At 36.6% G+C, this 17,278-nt stretch overlaps 1 protein-coding gene across 2 annotated transcripts; it reads right to left on the reverse strand.

Moving 5' to 3' along the window:
- Positions 1-10,446: 10,446 nt before the first annotated feature.
- Positions 10,447-16,886, reverse strand: LOC113348698 (protein STRUBBELIG-RECEPTOR FAMILY 3-like). Of its 2 annotated transcripts, XM_026592539.1 has the most exons (17): positions 16,650-16,886; positions 16,164-16,346; positions 15,948-16,077; positions 15,787-15,858; positions 15,595-15,660; positions 15,397-15,468; positions 15,225-15,296; positions 15,059-15,130; positions 14,894-14,962; positions 14,690-14,755; positions 13,693-14,093; positions 13,229-13,587; positions 12,877-13,148; positions 12,296-12,434; positions 11,572-11,705; positions 11,337-11,493; positions 10,447-10,900 (listed from the first exon to the last, which is right to left on the reverse strand). In XM_026592539.1, exons 2-17 carry the CDS (start codon positions 16,258-16,260, stop codon positions 10,802-10,804), a joined length of 2,277 nt encoding a protein of 758 aa, XP_026448324.1. In that variant the 5' UTR covers positions 16,261-16,346; positions 16,650-16,886; the 3' UTR covers positions 10,447-10,801. The 2 variants fall into 2 exon arrangements, with proteins under 2 accessions (XP_026448324.1, XP_026448325.1); XM_026592540.1 differs by lacking the exon at positions 14,690-14,755.
- Positions 16,887-17,278: the final 392 nt, after the last annotated feature.

Raw genomic sequence — 17,278 nt, forward strand, 5'->3', positions numbered from 1 at the left:
GGTTACTCTTTTAAGCATGCTTCAAAGTTCATGATGGTTTCTGTGAGTTGAATACGCCGCCTTGTAACGCCGGTGAGGCCTTGGGTATCAAAGCTCTACTGAGCTTCCCTCGTCTCGATTCAACTTACTTAAACTCGGATTGATTCCAGAGGGGTTTTCTTAAATTGTAACGAATTCCCTTTCGAAGGATTAGAAGCTGGTTTAGAAACAATCTAAGTGGAGCCATCATGCTTTTTGTTTACTAGAAATCAGTAGGTTTGTTGTGGTGTAGTGTAGTCAGCCTTATTTGTGTTTGCATAGAACTTCCCTTCCTTTTAGGATTTCTTTCTTTTTCTTTTGTTTTTCTAGTGTATGCCCAAGGCTATTAAAGAGCGGGCTTGGAAAAAAAATACTCTAGGTCGTTTGATTAGTGATAAACCTAGTAGTTCTTCTTGTGAAGGCGGGGAGCTCGAAGACTCTTCTTTTGAGAGCCCTGTCTTTGGAAATTTCAGCTTCAAAAACTTGACAATTAGTGAAGAAAGTACTCCTAGTCCTTTGGTAGTGCCAGAAATGGCAACTTTGAAAGCTTCATTAAACCCAACTAGGACCTCTCGTCCGTCTTGTATCAATTTAGCTGAAACCGAGGCAAATTATGAACTCAAACCTGGGACTTTACAGATGCTCCCAATCTTTTTAGGAAAAGAGAATGAGAACCCCTATTTTCATGTTAGGGAATTTGAGGAAGTTTGTAGTACTCTGAAAATTAAAAACCTTAGTGATGATGCGTTGAAACTTAGGTTATTCCCCTTTTCTTAAAAGATAAAGCCAAATCTTGGCTGTATAGTTTGGCTTCTGAGTCAATTTAAACCTATGACCAACTTACATCTGCCTTTATACAGAAGTTTTTCCCAAGGCACAAAACATCGTGTATTAGGATACAAATCTGTACTTTTGCTCAACAAGAGGGAGAATCTTTATATAGGTATTTAGAAAGGTTCAATGACTTAATATCTCAATGTCCTCATCATGGTTTAGAGATGGTTAGTTTAGTTCAGATCCTCTACGAGGGTTTATATTATTCAACAACAACCATGGTTGAGTCCTTATGCACAGGTGGGTTTGAGAATAAAACTGTTGATGAGGCGATGACATTTTTAAATAAAATCGCCGATAAGACCCAACAATGGGAAAATAGTAGGGAACCCCAGAAAACAATTCTTCTAAGTAGAGGAAATGTCAATAGGGTAGAAGGATCTTATGAGTCAGATGCTAAAATAGCAGCCATAGCCAAAAGGTTAGAAGCCTTAGAATTAGGTCATTCTAGTGGTAATAGTGGTAGAATAGATCCTTGTTGGAAAGGTTATACTGTTGAGGAGCAAGTCAATACTCTTTATAACAACACTAGATTCGATAACCGTCAGAAGTTTGACCTATATTCAGAAACCTATAACCCTGGCTGGAGAAACCATCCCAACCTTTCTTGGTCTAAGGACCAGAATCAAGGTCAGTCTAGTAACTCTCAGGTTCCCCCAGGTTTTGGTTATACTAAGAATTATTCAGCTCCGGCACAGTTTCAGAACCCTTAGGATAAGAAGATTATGAGTTTAGAAGAGTCTCTTTCTTTGTAACTCATAACACTGTGCAGTTTCAGCAATCTGTTGCTCAAGGTTTAGAAGAAAATAAGAGAATAGGTCAGGCTAACTCTCAGGCTATTTCCGAGTTGAAAACCCAGGTTAGTCGGATAAATGAGTCTTTAAGAGAAAGAGGTAAGTTTCCTAGTCAAACTCAACCCAACCCTAGAGGAATTAATGAAATAGGTGAAAGACCATATGATCATGTTAATGCAATAACAACCCTTAGGAGCGGTAAAACGGTAGACAATAAGGTAGCCATGCCTAGTGGACATACTGTAGTTCCACCTTCTACTTCCGAAGAGGAGCCCATAGCTGAGGAAACTGAAATAATTTCTAAGGAGTCCCAAGAAATTCCTGATAGGACTACCTGTGTGCCTAGAGCCCCATATCCACATTTGTTAGCCCCAACAAAGAAGGAGTCGACTTTCAACGAGATAATGGAAACATTTAAGCAGGTGAACATCAACATTCTATTATTAGAAGCAATTAGGCAAATTCCCGCTTATGCCAAGTTCCTTAAAAATCTTTGTACACAAAAGCATAAGATGAATGTCCATAAGAAAGCCTTTTTAGCTGGTCAAGTAAGTTCAATTCTTATGAACCAAACACCCCCTAAGTATAAGGATCCTGTATGCCCCACCATATCTTGTGTGATTGGTAATCATGTAGTTGATAAGGCATTGCTTAACTTAGGATCTAGTGTTAACTTACTCCCATACCATGTGTATACCCAGCTAGGACTTGGTAAGTTGAAACCGACCAAAATGACACTTCAATTAGCTGATAGGTCTGTCAAAGTGCCTCGTGGTGTCATAGAAGATGTTCTTATTGAGGTTGATAGGTTCATATACCCAGTGGATTTTGTTGTTCTAGATATCCAGCATGTTTAGGACCCAAGTGCTCAAATACCGGTGATTTTAGGTCGCCCATTCTTAGCCACATCTAATGATGTCATCAATTGTAGAACCGGACTTATGAACATATCTTTTGGTAATATGACTACTGATATAAATGTCTTTAATGTCATTAGGTCTTCTGAGATAGATGATTTAGAAGTGGTGAACATGATTAGCACTCTAGTTCCTGATCCTTTAGCCTGCCCTATGTTTGATAATCCATTATTTGATGAATCTTTCAGTGCTTCGGAGGAGGTAACCATGACGAATACCTTAGTTGATGAACCTATGCTAGAGATTTTCTTTGATAATCCATTATATGAGGATGTTGTTCATTTAGATGAACAATCCCCAAAAGAAGCTAGTATTTGTGCTGACTTTATGGACCCTAGAACCCATCCCATAGATTTTGGTCCATTTGAGGATATTGTTCACCCTAAGTTTGGGGGTAATGATGACTCTAGTGATCGTCATGTATCCCTAATTGAAGTCCCTAACTTGGGACTCGAGTTTTGTGCGTCTAAGATGCTACTTGAGTTTCTTCAAACTTTGCTACCCGATCCTCCAGATACTGTCCATGAAGAAACTCAATTCTTAGAGGCGTGTCATTCGGTTGAATCTGTTTTCCTAGACACTTATATAGAGCCCAAAGAGACACCCCAGATAAATCTAGTTTCCTTAATGAAAGCCCTAGATCAAGTTATGCTCTGTCAGCTCATTTTTTTCCAAGATGGTAGTCTTTCTTTTGTGTCTGCTCTATTTGGTTCTGAGGACCCGCAACTATTTCGGCTATTGGTATATGATTTTGGAAGGTGACAATCCTTTTTGAGGTATTTGATGTCCAGCTAAAGACTTTAAATTTAGCATTTTCTGGGAGGCACCCGCGCTCATGCTTACGGTAAAATCCTTCCTTATTTCTTTTTCCATCCATCAAGTGGTAACATTTTATCCTTGTTCATGCTTTTAATTTCATCTTTAGAACATTGAGGACAATGTTAGATTTAAGTTTGGGGGTGGGGAAGAAACTTTTTGTTAGCTACAATAAATAAACTCCAGACCCTAGAAATTTATGCTTGTTAAGGTTGACACTAACCAATCTTAATGGATGGGAACATCTTGGTTTGTAGGAGTTGAGGAATCAATCTGATTAGATGGAAACATCTAAAGAGTCTATTCATAAAAGCACAGAGTTCAGGTGTTAGAATTAAAAAAAAACATGGTAGTTTCGCCATATCTCATTGAATCCTAATCCTTATGTTTTATTTTTTAAGTGACTTGGTGGGGCACACGATTCAAGTTGTTACCTTTGCTAGGGTGAATTAGGGTGATTGAGATACAAAAAAAAAAAAAAGAAGAAGAAGACCGGACCATCGACCAACCGGAATAAATTCAATAAAGTCGACCACTGGTGCCCTTGTATATTCCAGTTTTGTTGACCTAGAGTTAGGTTTATCGACTACTGGTTCCCTTGTATATGCCAGTGTGTTGGTATTAGTCCAGACCAGTATCTCAGTCCATTAGGATAGGTTCGCTTTAGCAGACGCCTTCAGACAGATATGGGAAACACTGTTCACTTTAAACCATCTACTTTTCTCTTTATCCATCTTCTTAATATTTCCATGTGATTGGTTGACTCCGGTTATGATGTCCAGAAACTATCTGAGTAGAGCTCTGTCACTTATATATGAATTTTAGTATGCTGAGTGCAAACTCGTGTACAACAATTGGAATTTCGCATCAGGGTACTTCCTCCTGTAGTCAATGAGAGTATGCCAACCAAGGAGATTCTTTAGTGCCTTCCAAGGTTCTGATTAGATATATAGGGTCTGGAGTAATGGTTTTGTGGGTACACCTCTGGTAAACCCTCCGGAGACAACACTCCGCCGCTAAGGCCACCTAGCGGTTTAACGGCTTGCTGCACGTGATAAGTGTAGTCATTTTATTTTCTAGATTAGTTTTTCTCGAGGACTAGCAAATAATAAGTTTGGGGGTATTTGATAGACGCATTTTTGTGACTGAATTTTCCTCAATTTTCAGTATTGTTGGCACTCGGTTTTGTACTAATTTTGGTATTTTATGTGTTTGTAGGCATTTTTGGGAAATAAACATTTTTTGAAAATTCGGCTCGAAAAGTTGATTTTGGCACCCGGAGGGCGCATGTTGTTTGGACTCTCAGTTTTGGATAAGGCGTACTCAATTACTAGGGGGCACCTATTTCGATAAGGGCCACCTTCTTTACTATTCACACCCCAGGGAGTCACCTGCTAAGGGCACCCATACTCTGGATAAGGGTCACCTTTCTTCATCGTTTAAACATTGCAAAATGGCGGGAAATTATTTCAGTTTGCTGTGTACTATTCTGTTGGATTTTTGCAGGGATTACAGTGAGATTCAATCACGGATTTCAATTGGGATGATCTTGAGAGGCCCAGACAATGTTGGTATGGGTGTTCGAATGAATTTATTTGGGTTGGATAATCCGTTGGGATGCAAAACAGGAGAAGCTTGTTTTCTCGGGTTTTCTGGGAAAGATTGGGCAGAGATTTACTTGGATATTTTCACGGATTCGGACTTGTATGGGCCATTTGAGTCGCAACAGGATTGGTATGTGTTTTTGAATCGTAAAACTTGGGTTGTATGCGTGTCAAGTTGGATAACAGAAAGAGGAAGTATTCACGGGATTTCTTGGGTTTATTCTAAGAAAGTTACGTGCAGAGTTGTTCCCTGCAGTGAGTTTAAATCTGTCCGAGATGAGTAGCAGAGTGTTGGAGTGTGCCAGTTGCAAAATAACACAAGAGAACGCGTGAAGAAAAGAAAAAGGGAAAGAAATATTATCGTATCTACACAGAATTGAAGAGAGGATTATATGGAGTTAATACGGAAGATTTGATGATGGTGAGGTATAAAAAGGTCCCTGAGATGTCTTAGAAGGGGGACGGACAGTTTGGGAGATTAAAGAGCTGTGAAAGTCGAGTTGCAGAAGAATCACCATTTCTGCTGCTGTGAAGAACACCAAGACCATAAGGCGCGCAACAGCAGTCGTTTCTTAACAGTGCAAACGACACACAGGTGTGGGTCGAGAGCTACAGAATCAGCGACAGTACCGTTCTATCGTTCTTTTCAGTTTGTAATAAATATAACTGTTACAAAACCCGGTTTAATAGTTTTTCTCCATTTCATCTTTGTAAATACCCTTTGAGCAATAAAAATGAATTTTGAGTGTGTTTCCAATATGACGAAGAGCTAAACCCAATCCTTGGGGTGATGGAGGAAGCTGTTGTTTCGGTAAAAGTGATATATCTTTATTTTAAATTAATTATCGCAATTCTATTATGATTTTTGCATTGAACTAAAAATGGATTATATGATTTTGATTAGTTAGGTGTATTTTCTCTTGATAGAATATGCTTGCTTTAGAGTTTTGATATTTTATGCTTGGATTAACATCTATTCTTTTAAAAATCTACATGTCTAGGAAATACTATTAGAATCATTTTGAATGTTGAGTTGCGAAATTATTGTTTTATTAAATTATTAATATCGACCAATGGTGGAATCCTAGTCCCAGTCTCTCCACAATATTCACATCACCTTTTTATTTGAGTTTATTATTATCATTTATAAAATTTAAGTCTAAAAAATCTGCTTTCACAAGTCTTGAACGAACCATTACTTACCACTTCTACAACCACTGTAAAAATTTCATCACTAACATATACGAAGTTTAACTCTAGTACATAATCAAGCGACTCTTAACATGAATTTTGATTTACTAAAATATGACAACCAAACTTGACATAATAACGCTTGGTGGGTTCAACTGAGCAATGATCTAACAATGTGATCTTGCCATCTGAATTCATCAGGGCCATGTGAATTTTGTGCACATATTGACACTTCAAGGTTACCAGTTGCAGGCTATACGATTATTACTACTTATACTAATGAGGGAGTGAGATAGAGAGAATACCGAAGAAAAATGAACTAATGCAGCTGAAAATCCAAGATTAGATAGTCTTTTTTAACTCTATTGGTCATGGTTGTTTATAAATCCAAGCTTGGGTTTTCTTTTTCTTATTCAACTAACCTCTCCTATTAGTTTTTTGCATAAGGTCTTCTGGTAAGATGGTCCTTACGATACGAATAAAGAGAGATACAAAAATCCCTTTCTTCTGTCTTGATATGGTATCACTTTTTGCCGATCATCAAAATTTAAAGATAGTGGGGTTAGTTACGTATTGACTTTGCATAAACTTGGACTCACTGCACTTCCAAGTTTTTTGCTTCTCTCTTTTTCCTTTTTTTTTTTTTTTTGATAGATTCTTCAACCTTGAACGACGCAAGATAAGAAGACAAACACAAAACATACATGTCATACCAGTTTTTGCAGATGAAGAAATTAGTGTCGAAGAGGAAGATAGTAATGTTGGTCCGCTGCTTTGGTGGTTGCTCTTTGTTGCTACCGTATAAAGATAAATATGAAGTAGAGCATACAAGAACAACACCAGTCTAGATGTTGCTTCCCAGGTTGACCAATGCCCGAAGGGAACACTGCCTTCTACGTTTATCTGGAGACACCAGTTCCTGCAGTATGACCTTCTTGCATTGCGCCTGAAGACTCTACATTGGGTTTCGAAATATTTTTTCATCTAAATACTTTTATGTATCGCGGTTCCACACACTTCAATATCAAAAACCTTTTTTCTTAATCATATTATTTTTCGATTTTTTTAGATCAAAACCTTTGATTGTGATGCTTCTGTGAACATTATAGTTTTTGTATTGTGTTACAATATTACTTCAGGTAATGCTGCTTGCAACAATGGTATAGCTGTCAAGGAGTAAAGGTATACATACACAGGTACATATATTATGCATCCTATCTTCTTCAATTTTGTAAGTTTCTTGGAAAATTTGTAAGATGGATCGTGGGGGTAAAGTTTTCTATGTTTTGCCACGTATTAAATCTAATTAGATTGCTTTGTATTTGCGGATGCATATCTATTCTGAGCTCAAATGATAATTTTATTCATCGCCATCTTTTGTCTAACTGTGACTACAATAAAAATTATGTATTCATCTGGTATGACAGTATGTCGATGATGTCGATATCAGTATCTCCACTATTAATTATATTACAGGCCTGATGAAGTTATCGGATTCTGGAGCGATCATTTCCAAATATGAAAGTAAGATTTCTCTCGTGGGAAGGTAGTGCGTACGATACTCCTTTTTCCTGCTAACAAGAAGAGGTAATAACAAACTCTTCTTCGCTAATACTGGTGCAAGGAGTTATACCTAATATTAAAATCTAATTTATGAATTTCAGTTTTAGGGGGTAAGGCATGAAAATATGTAATGCACTTAATATATTTTCATAGATTTTGCATGTTTATACGAAAGCTCTTTAGTTTATCTGTATTAGTAGAGTTGACTGAACTGATTTATACTTTCCATCCAAATATGGACCGATCATAAGTGAGGGTATGGGACTACAGTTTTAGTCAGTATTACAAAAAATCCCACAAAACTATAGATAATTTGTTTGATTGTTTCGTTAGAGATCCATGGTTGAGATACGTTGTATACACGAAGGAGGTTCCAAGTGGAATTCATTTGAATTTATTGTGTAACTATGGGCTAAACATAAGACAGAGTCATTTCCGAGAGATGAGAATTAATTAATTTGATTGATCTGATAAGGTATTTATAGGTGTTCATTCTCTGATTTATTGTTAATTTCAATTTGTTCTTATGGGGAAAATTAAGTTCATGTTTGTCAGAGCACTTTCGTTAACTCTACGTCAGTTATTCTCGACATGGATACAAAATCAAACTATTAATTTGAGCAATTTGCTTTCAATGTAAGCAATTACAGAACAATTTCGGAAATAAAATCCATAAATATCCAAAAAAATATTTATAATTTTTAGTTTTTTAGGTAACGACATTTATTTGTTCCACTATTTTTGGAAACATTGTTGTACTCACTTATGTATTACCGATTTCCATCAAAATTTCACTTTTTTATGCTAGAAAATATGTAATTAAGATTTTGGATTTGTATGTGAATAAAATCATTTGATTTTATTTTAATAAATTTTCTTTCACAAAAAAAAGCTTTTGGGATTTTTTGAATATATCCAAAAAAAAAAATTATTTTGGTCCCTATTTCTTTTTTATGGAATTAATTATATTAAGAAAAATATATCGAAATTCTTTCATGATTGTCTGTTATACTTTTCTTTTAACATTATTTTGCTGATATCGAGTTCAAACACTCCACGATTTTTTATTAACAATTATTTCTTTCTTTTTTAATTATTGGACAGGATTAATAATCACTTATTATATGGAAGAGGAAGAACGTTTCGATTTTCATGTAAATATCTATAATTCTATAGGATTTTGATTTTAGTCATTGATTTAAATTTGATCAAAAGCCTTTTTTAGTTTCATTGGAATTTCAATTATAGTTAGTTTAAATATCAGTAGTTTGAAATTGTAACTAATATAGGCTTATAATTGCAAGAAGTGTAATCGGATATTGGACAATTCTTCTTATGATTGATTTGAATTTGTGATTAAATTATGATATGATTTACAATCTTTTGTTAGGTCGTGATTTTATCTAAATTATTTATTTTATTTGTGGATTTTATCTTTAATATTTTATCAGGATTATTAGACTATTTTATTTATTTATTTATTTTTGGAATTTTAGGAGATATTATTAGATTTAGATACTTTAGATAATATTTTTACTTAAATGTGATTGGTTGAAAATATGTATTATGTAAGGCAAGATTGTAGTTTAATTCTATTGGCCGAATTTTTAAATGGTGGGTCCAGAATCAACCAGAAGCTCCGGTTGATGAGAGCGCTCGAAAAAACTCTATTTTTATATAGAGAATTATGTAACCTGGTCTCTCCCACGTCTATAATGATCAGTGAAGTTCTGTATGACGTACTCCCTCGTTCTTTTCGAGAGAAACAAAAACATGACGTCTCGGGGCCATTCAGATGAGATGACCTTGCAGTCTGCACTGTACGGCACGGTCTTTGAATCATTTATTTTTTTCTTGTTATTATGTAACCTGGTCTCTCCCACTGCCTGCAATGGTCAGTGAAGTTCTGTATGAGGTACTCCTTCGTTTTTTTCCTAAAGACCTGCGGCCTCGGTGCCATTCAGATGAGATGGACTTATAGTCTGCACCATCCGGCACGGTCTTTGAAACATTTATTATTTATTTATTTTAAATCATGGTGATATTTACACCAGAGATAAGAACTAGAATCACTGCACCCCTTGCAAAGCACCACACCAGTGCATATGTATGTAAAGATTCAGTAAAACACTTTCTCCGAGCTCCGTACATCACTAAGTGCGACTCAAGCACTACAATTCAAAGAATGCAAGACTTAAATGAATCCAAGTCGACCGAAAATCCGCATAAAAGAGCATTAAAAAATGACATTCAACCGAAACCCAGTTTTCAAAAATGCTCCATGACATAACGAAGGGCAACTAAATAAACTTTAGAAATGAAATCGACAGAAATTTGCCTTGAATATGCGAGAATCAACATCACCCGAGATCAGTAGACGAGAATTCAAGTAGCTCAAGAGAAGAAGGTCTTAATTGGTCTGGAGTTATTAACCTGTCTACTTTTAATACAGGGAGCCCTACATTGTCTCATAAAATAGCTAAGAAGATTGGAAAAAAAAAAAAAACTAGTGTTAACAACCAGTCAAGACCTAACATCAATGATTAAAAGTTCATTTTTGGCAGACACTAAATTAGAATTAAATTACAAGGCCAGTGCCCTTATTCTATTTTATTTGAAAGCTAAAACCACTAATTAGAAGATACTAAAGTAGAAAGAAGGCACTACCGTTATTCTATTTTCTAATGCAAAGATAAAGAGTAATTCGACTTGGCATAATTACACCTAAAAAGAATTTGCCATTAATCAAAAATCAATTACAATTAGTACTTGTAATACATTGTGTTTCGTAACAAAATAACCATCCTTACCGCCTCGTTTGAGCAGAATGGGGCACACCACACGAAAAATCTTGCAGGAAATGACAAATCTCACAGGTCTAACTTGTGTTATTGAATGATCTCATAAGTTATCTTGCAGCCTCCTCTGAACAACAATATGGTTTAGCTTGCGGAGTCATCCGCTATGGACATGGGACACCTATCAGAGTGACCTCCCTCTTTTAGCGCTGACAGATTAAAACTTCAGTTTGCCATTTTCGAGCTGACAAAGCAGTAATGTAGAGTTAGTCCTCGTACGACTTCTTGTTCAAGGATTCTCGCTGTATTAAATGTACAAGATTTTGGACTATTTCAGACATAGGCGGACGGAATTCTGGCTCTGCCTGCATAGCATAAACAAGAGTAATCTTAGTTTACTTACATAGCTAAATAAACAATACCACACATTTGGTTGTATGAAAATGCAAAATATGACCCTGCTGATTGAAGGGATGCTAGAGACAGAGAAATTAGCATCTTTACTGTCAGCAAATTCTATCACTGCATTCCAGATCATGGATGTAGAACAGGGTAATTCTGTGTAAGGACTAAGGAGGGTGCTAAAGAACAGAGATCCGATCTTCGGGTGTTTCTAGCAGCATCTTGAATAGTAACACCCCACCAGGGATTTTGTAAGAAATGTAAAAGAGGTTGCATATTCACATGGTGGGCAAACTCAGCTTCACCAACCTATGAAGCAAGAGTTTGCACCTTCACACGAGAAAATAGATGACGTTATATTTTGATAAAACAAAAAGATGAAGGTCCTGGGATGTTTACCTGAACACACAGCGAAATAATGTCCGCATAACGTGACAAAGACTTAGCAGGATAAGCTCCAGTTAAAGAAGGATCTACCATCTTAGACAATGCATCGAAGTCATGAAGTTGAGGTATTGCCCATCTCACCAAAAATTGCTCCCCTCGAGGTTGTAACCTATAAAAGTGTTTGGAAGATATTAGGTGTTTTGTTTAAGAACTGGGCGTGATCTGGATAGTGAACCAGGGTTATCACCTGTCATAGGCTTTCCGCCCTGTGAGGAGTTCTAGCATTACAACTCCGAAGCTGAAAACGTCACTCTGATAGGTACAAGTTCCCCATTCAAATTCAGGAGCATTATAACCTTTAGCTGAGAGTTGTTCTGGTAACTGAAAAAGCAATAGCCAGCGTCAGTGATCATAACCCTGAAGCTTAAAAAAAAAAAAAAAAAAAAAAAAAAAAAAAAATCAGGGTTGAGCCTGATAGTCATGCAGATTTTTTCCACTTTAAGCTAGTCTGGAAAACTTGATCGAAATCGATTTTGCAAGGAATTGGGTGTCAATTTTCAGTCCAACATGAATGTTTTTTCATATTTACAGAAGGTAGAGAAGCCTGAACTATAGTTGTTGATTTCAGTAGGAGTTCAGTAAATTAAATTTGTCTGAACTAGACAACAGACATCATTCGGTATAATATGCATGCCCCAGTTAGACAATCCTAATCGTCTGATCAATCAACCCTGATGGGCGCTCAGGAATGAAAGAAAGATAGATCAGATGATTTTAAACAACTAAAGCAAAACATATTTTCTTGAGGCCCATGAAATGTTTTCCACCATATCTTTTGTTGGTGCAATGATTAAAGAAGCATTAGGAGCTAATTAGAATAGAAACCTGCATGTTTTTCCAGCCTAACAGGTACCTGGGTTATGATGAACCAGTAACAATAAAGCATCATGGATCAGAGGGTATCACTTTACCTGACTTGCTGAATCAGATGGTAATAAAGAAGCTAAACCGCAATCAGCAACATGTACACTGATTTCGTCATCAAGTAGTATATTTGCGGATTTGAAATTGCGGTGGACAACAGGTGGTTGACAAACCTCGTGCAGATACCTTCGCAGACCATAATTAAAAGAGTTAAGGTTAACCCACCAGGTGATCCATGTATTACCATAATAAAATGAACAGAAGAAGATGCAGCATAACATCATATGCAAAAGTATGGGATTTTTCATTTTTCCAGTTTAAGGTTTTTAACAATGGGAGACTCCAAATTCTAACTGATGAAAATCTTGAACGTTGAAGACTTTAACTTTTCTGGTATTCCATAAACATTATGCTAAATAGATCAATCTGAAAAGGTAATTCTTTCATCAGTTATCGTATCCTAGTAAGGCATTTTAAAGAAGGAAGTCCAACCTATTTTGGTAAATTTCATCCTACAAAATATGTGGTCAGACCCCAGTTGACTAATTCCGTTGAGAGAGGTTGTAACAAATATGAAGTGCTTAAAGGTTGTTTCGATTTGTAAATTATAAGAGGAAGAGGTACAAACTCTAGTGCTCTTGCAGCTCCAAGTGATATTCTGACTCGTGCATTCCATGAAAGTCTCTTATTATTTTCATTGTCAGAGTGGAGTGCATCATATAATGTTCCATTACTACAATAATCAGAGATGAGCAATCTCTGTCCATGCTCGGCGCAATAACCAACTAGCTCAACAACATTAGCATGTCGCAGTTTATAAACACTTGACACCAGCTGAAATAACTGATCATCTTTATAATGTATGAGAGCCTGACTGTTGAATTTCTTGACCGCTAATACCTATAAAGCATCATGAAATGAACAATTAGACGTCAATACATACATATGATGTGTTCAACAAACAACTAAAAGATCCTTACCTTCCCATCAGGGAGCTCTGCTCTATAAACACTTCCCAGCATGCCTTGTCCAATAAAATTTTCTTGAGAAAAGCTGTTTGTATACTGCTGAAGAGATGCAATGGTGAAAGTTCTCACAGATGGAGGGAGATTCAGAGCTTTTGCAACAGGGGGCACGCAGGTAGCTTCAGTGAGCACATTCGGCTTTACAATGACTTTCTCCATTCCCAATATATCCATCTCATGCTCTTCCTTATTCATTGAGATCATGCCCATTCTCTCACTATCTGTCTCCACATCATCTTTTTGCTTTGACATCCCAACCGTTCTAATATTTATCCTGTGTTCATTCTTTGAATGTTCAGCTGCCTCTTTGTTAACTGTTCACAAAAAGAAGCCATATAAATCGAAAGCAGACTTTTTGAAAGAAAATAAATTAGTTTAAAGCAAGACCAGGCAAGACCTTAAATGAAGAATTAACTTACCTGTATCTGTTACATTCTTTTGCTCAACCGAATTATCTCTGATCACAGGCTTCTCTTTGATACCTTTATAATATCCACCAGGCATCTTGGAGATGCCATCAGACTTGTGTCTTTTTTTGTTACAGCATAACATAAAAACTGCAAGTCCTAATGCAATCGTTACAAATAATACCGCCACGCCTACCAAAACAACCTTTTTGGTTGTCCAAAAACCTTTTGCCTCCTGTGAACCTGATCTGGCAGGTGAAGATGGCCCTTTTGCTGATACAATTGGCGCTGGTGGTGCTTTTCTAGAAGCTGGTGCCCCAGAAGGAGCTGGTGGAGGGGGGAGATCCGAAGCAGATGCAGCTGGCGGAGGGGGGAGATCCATAACAGTAGTGTTGAACGGATTTCCATCCTTTCTGCTCAGTAAGATCCAACAAAACCATTCACAACAAGGTCCATAACCGGACTAATAACTCTTCTCAACAAGAGAGAAGGTCCACTAGGAGAGAGAACATCGTATACACGTAAATACAGTTGCTAATAGGACATTCACATATAATACCCAACACCAAACAGCCTAGCCAGCAACCAATAAATCTTTGTCCTTCAACTAATATTTTTTACTGCAGAAGAGCAGAACGATACAATTCCCAAATACCAATTTGATAAGTTGGTAAACTTGGTGGATGGTGCCACAAACCTTTGTCAGAAAGGAGTCATCTTAACCAATTAAAATGCAATAGGTGGATGTGATTCTCCTTGACACATTTTCCTATATCATACTTTCCAGAAAACCTCCACAACACAGGCATGATATACAGCTCTCAGTTTCAAGTTTTGTAATCCTAGTTTTTAATGCTTCTGGGAGAATGTTTTACTTCCTAACCTTTTGGTGTGTGTCTGATGTCTCTGTCATGACATCATTGGTTATCAGATGTACTCTCAATAAGATCCGTGTGGTAAAGAAGTTAATCAGAAAAATATCAAGTTCAACTTTTTTTCAGTAACTCACTTGAAATTTGGGATTGTTAGTAACCTTTCAGGTATAGGTCCTGAAAACAAGTTATTCTCTATGTTCCTGTGAAAAAAGAAGAACATAATAAGATAGCCAAGTGATGAACCAGATCAACGTAGCGTATGCACCAACTTCCAAGTTAGCAGTGTACACTATTTTCAATGTAAATAATTATTAGATCATAAAGCATAGATGATTTACAAGTCTATCAAAGCCGGAAGGTCTTGCAAGACATTGAGAACCCCAGTCAGCTGATTGTTCTGCATGTGCCTGCCAGCCATCCAATCCGATTTGTTGGTCAAAACAAAAATACAAAGTTACTCACAAGTATATGCAAACTTGAAACCACAGTATAAAGTTACTCACAAGGAGGCCATTGCAGTCAAACTTCCCATAGAGGGAGGTAACTGCCCGCTCAAGTTGTTATCTGATAAATCCCTGTACATGGAAGTGATACAAGGTATGTCAAGTCTTGAGACCCTAAATTGTACACATGGAAACAGATTACTCGCAAAGTAGTAGGAAATGTTACATATTTATCAAACTAGGAAGAGTCTGGAAGGCATCAGGTATTTCTCCAGTTAAGAGATTGTTGTTAAGTGACCTGAGGAACATAACCAATTAAATTTGAAACAGTCAAATCAATAGCATTGATATAATTTCTTAAGTACACACACGATATGGAAACAGAAGTAGAAGCCTACACATCTGTTAATTGCCCTAGAGTGGATAAAGAACTTGGGATGCTTCCCACGAACTGGTTAGCTGAAAGAAATCTGCCACAAATAAACGATGATATGTTCTGCATAAGGTGTCGCATCTGAAATTATATATGTGGTCATGGTCAAATTGACATTTATTCAGGAAATGTAAGAGAATGTAGGAGAAGAATCAACACATACAGGCTCCTTGTAGTAAGGGGAAGACTGGATGGAATACTCCCACCAATTCGATTATTGCCCAGATTTCTAGCCCATGACAGCAGGAGAAATTATCAACAAAGAAGCTATTAACAAACACTACCTCAAAGGCAATTAACAAAGACAAAAGAAATCGTGGTAGAAACACGAAAATGCCATGCTTTTAGCAATTACATTATCATTATTGACGAGAAGAAGCCTAAGTTATCGCCCAATACTCCTCCCAGATTCGCACCATTAAGGATTCTACAAAACCAAAACAACTATCAGTAGAAGTCAAACATGATAGATTCATTTTAAGAACATGAATCACTCTGAGAATTTGGCTTCCATACAGTCCAGTAATATTTGCATTGACACATTCAATTCCTTGCCATGATTCTGAACACGGGTCTCCTCCATTTGGAACCCATCCGGGAAGTGAAGGGTAACCAAGCGACGCATATAGGCTATTCACAGCAAAAACTGTCAAAGATGAAAAATAAACATCCATCATTTGGATAAACAATTTCACAATTATATCACCTTACATGAAATAAATGTAACTATACCATCTCGAGGGTCGGTATATCCGTCGCAATACGACGAAGATAAGATCATAAAACCAATGAAGACTCTTCCAATTGTCTCCCAACTGAGATAATCCATGATAATTGTACCCTCTCCTTACTTTGTGGAGTAATTAACTTAGTACTGTCAAGATTAGAACTTTACTGATACAAAACCACTCAAATCTGAAAACCCAAACCAGAACACAACAAAATTAGAGAAAGTAAGAAATAAGAAGAGGTAATTATAATACTTGAGGGCAAAATTCAAAAAAAAAAAAAAAAAAGACTCAAAGAAATTTTAATAAAAAAGATATCTTTCTAAATTTGACATCAAAGTAAACAACAACAGAATCTTTCTACGTAATTATATTAGTTAACCTAATGACACACAAAATTAATTCAATACATCATCAAGTTGAAAATGAAAATGAAAATTAAAGAGATATAATTTAAAACCCTAAAAAATAAGTTTCAGGGTTCACTTACAGGGGAAAAAAGAGTGAGCGAGTGAGTGAGAGAAAAGAGAAGAGGACAGTGGACAGACAGCATCTGAATTCTGAAGCACTTAAAAAGAAAAACAAAAAAGATTACAGTAAACAAACGCACAACGGAAAGTTTAAGCTCCCTCCCACTCATAAATCATTTCAAACGGTAGTTTAAGTGTTATAACATTAAAAAACTTTCCAAAAAAAACATTTTCTTTAAGATATATGGAGATAAAGACTGCGCTGAGAGAGATAGAAAGCTGAAGCTGTTAAAACAAAGCCGCCATGTTTCCTATGGTTTCCACGTGCTATGTAGATGGCTTGGAATCTGAAATGTCAAGCCCGCATAAATGAGGATTTTGGGAAGTGGAACCGACTGTTGATTGTTGACAAATTATGGTCCGTGTATTAGTGGAAGTTGCAAAACGCATGGGTTCTGTTGCACCAGAAGGCATACGTGGTTGGGGCGACCCCGAAAGAATTAAGGGCGACTAATAAGATAAAATAGGATCACCCAAAACTAAAATAAAGCTATCCCTTATCTCAATTTTTTTGAAATGTCTAAAATGCCCTCCATAATCGGTAGACAATCTACAATCGGTAGTTTATACCGATGTATGTTTGTTTGTG

This window comes from Papaver somniferum, chromosome 2, assembly GCF_003573695.1.
Source record: "Papaver somniferum cultivar HN1 chromosome 2, ASM357369v1, whole genome shotgun sequence".
Lineage (NCBI taxonomy): Eukaryota > Viridiplantae > Streptophyta > Magnoliopsida > Ranunculales > Papaveraceae > Papaver > Papaver somniferum.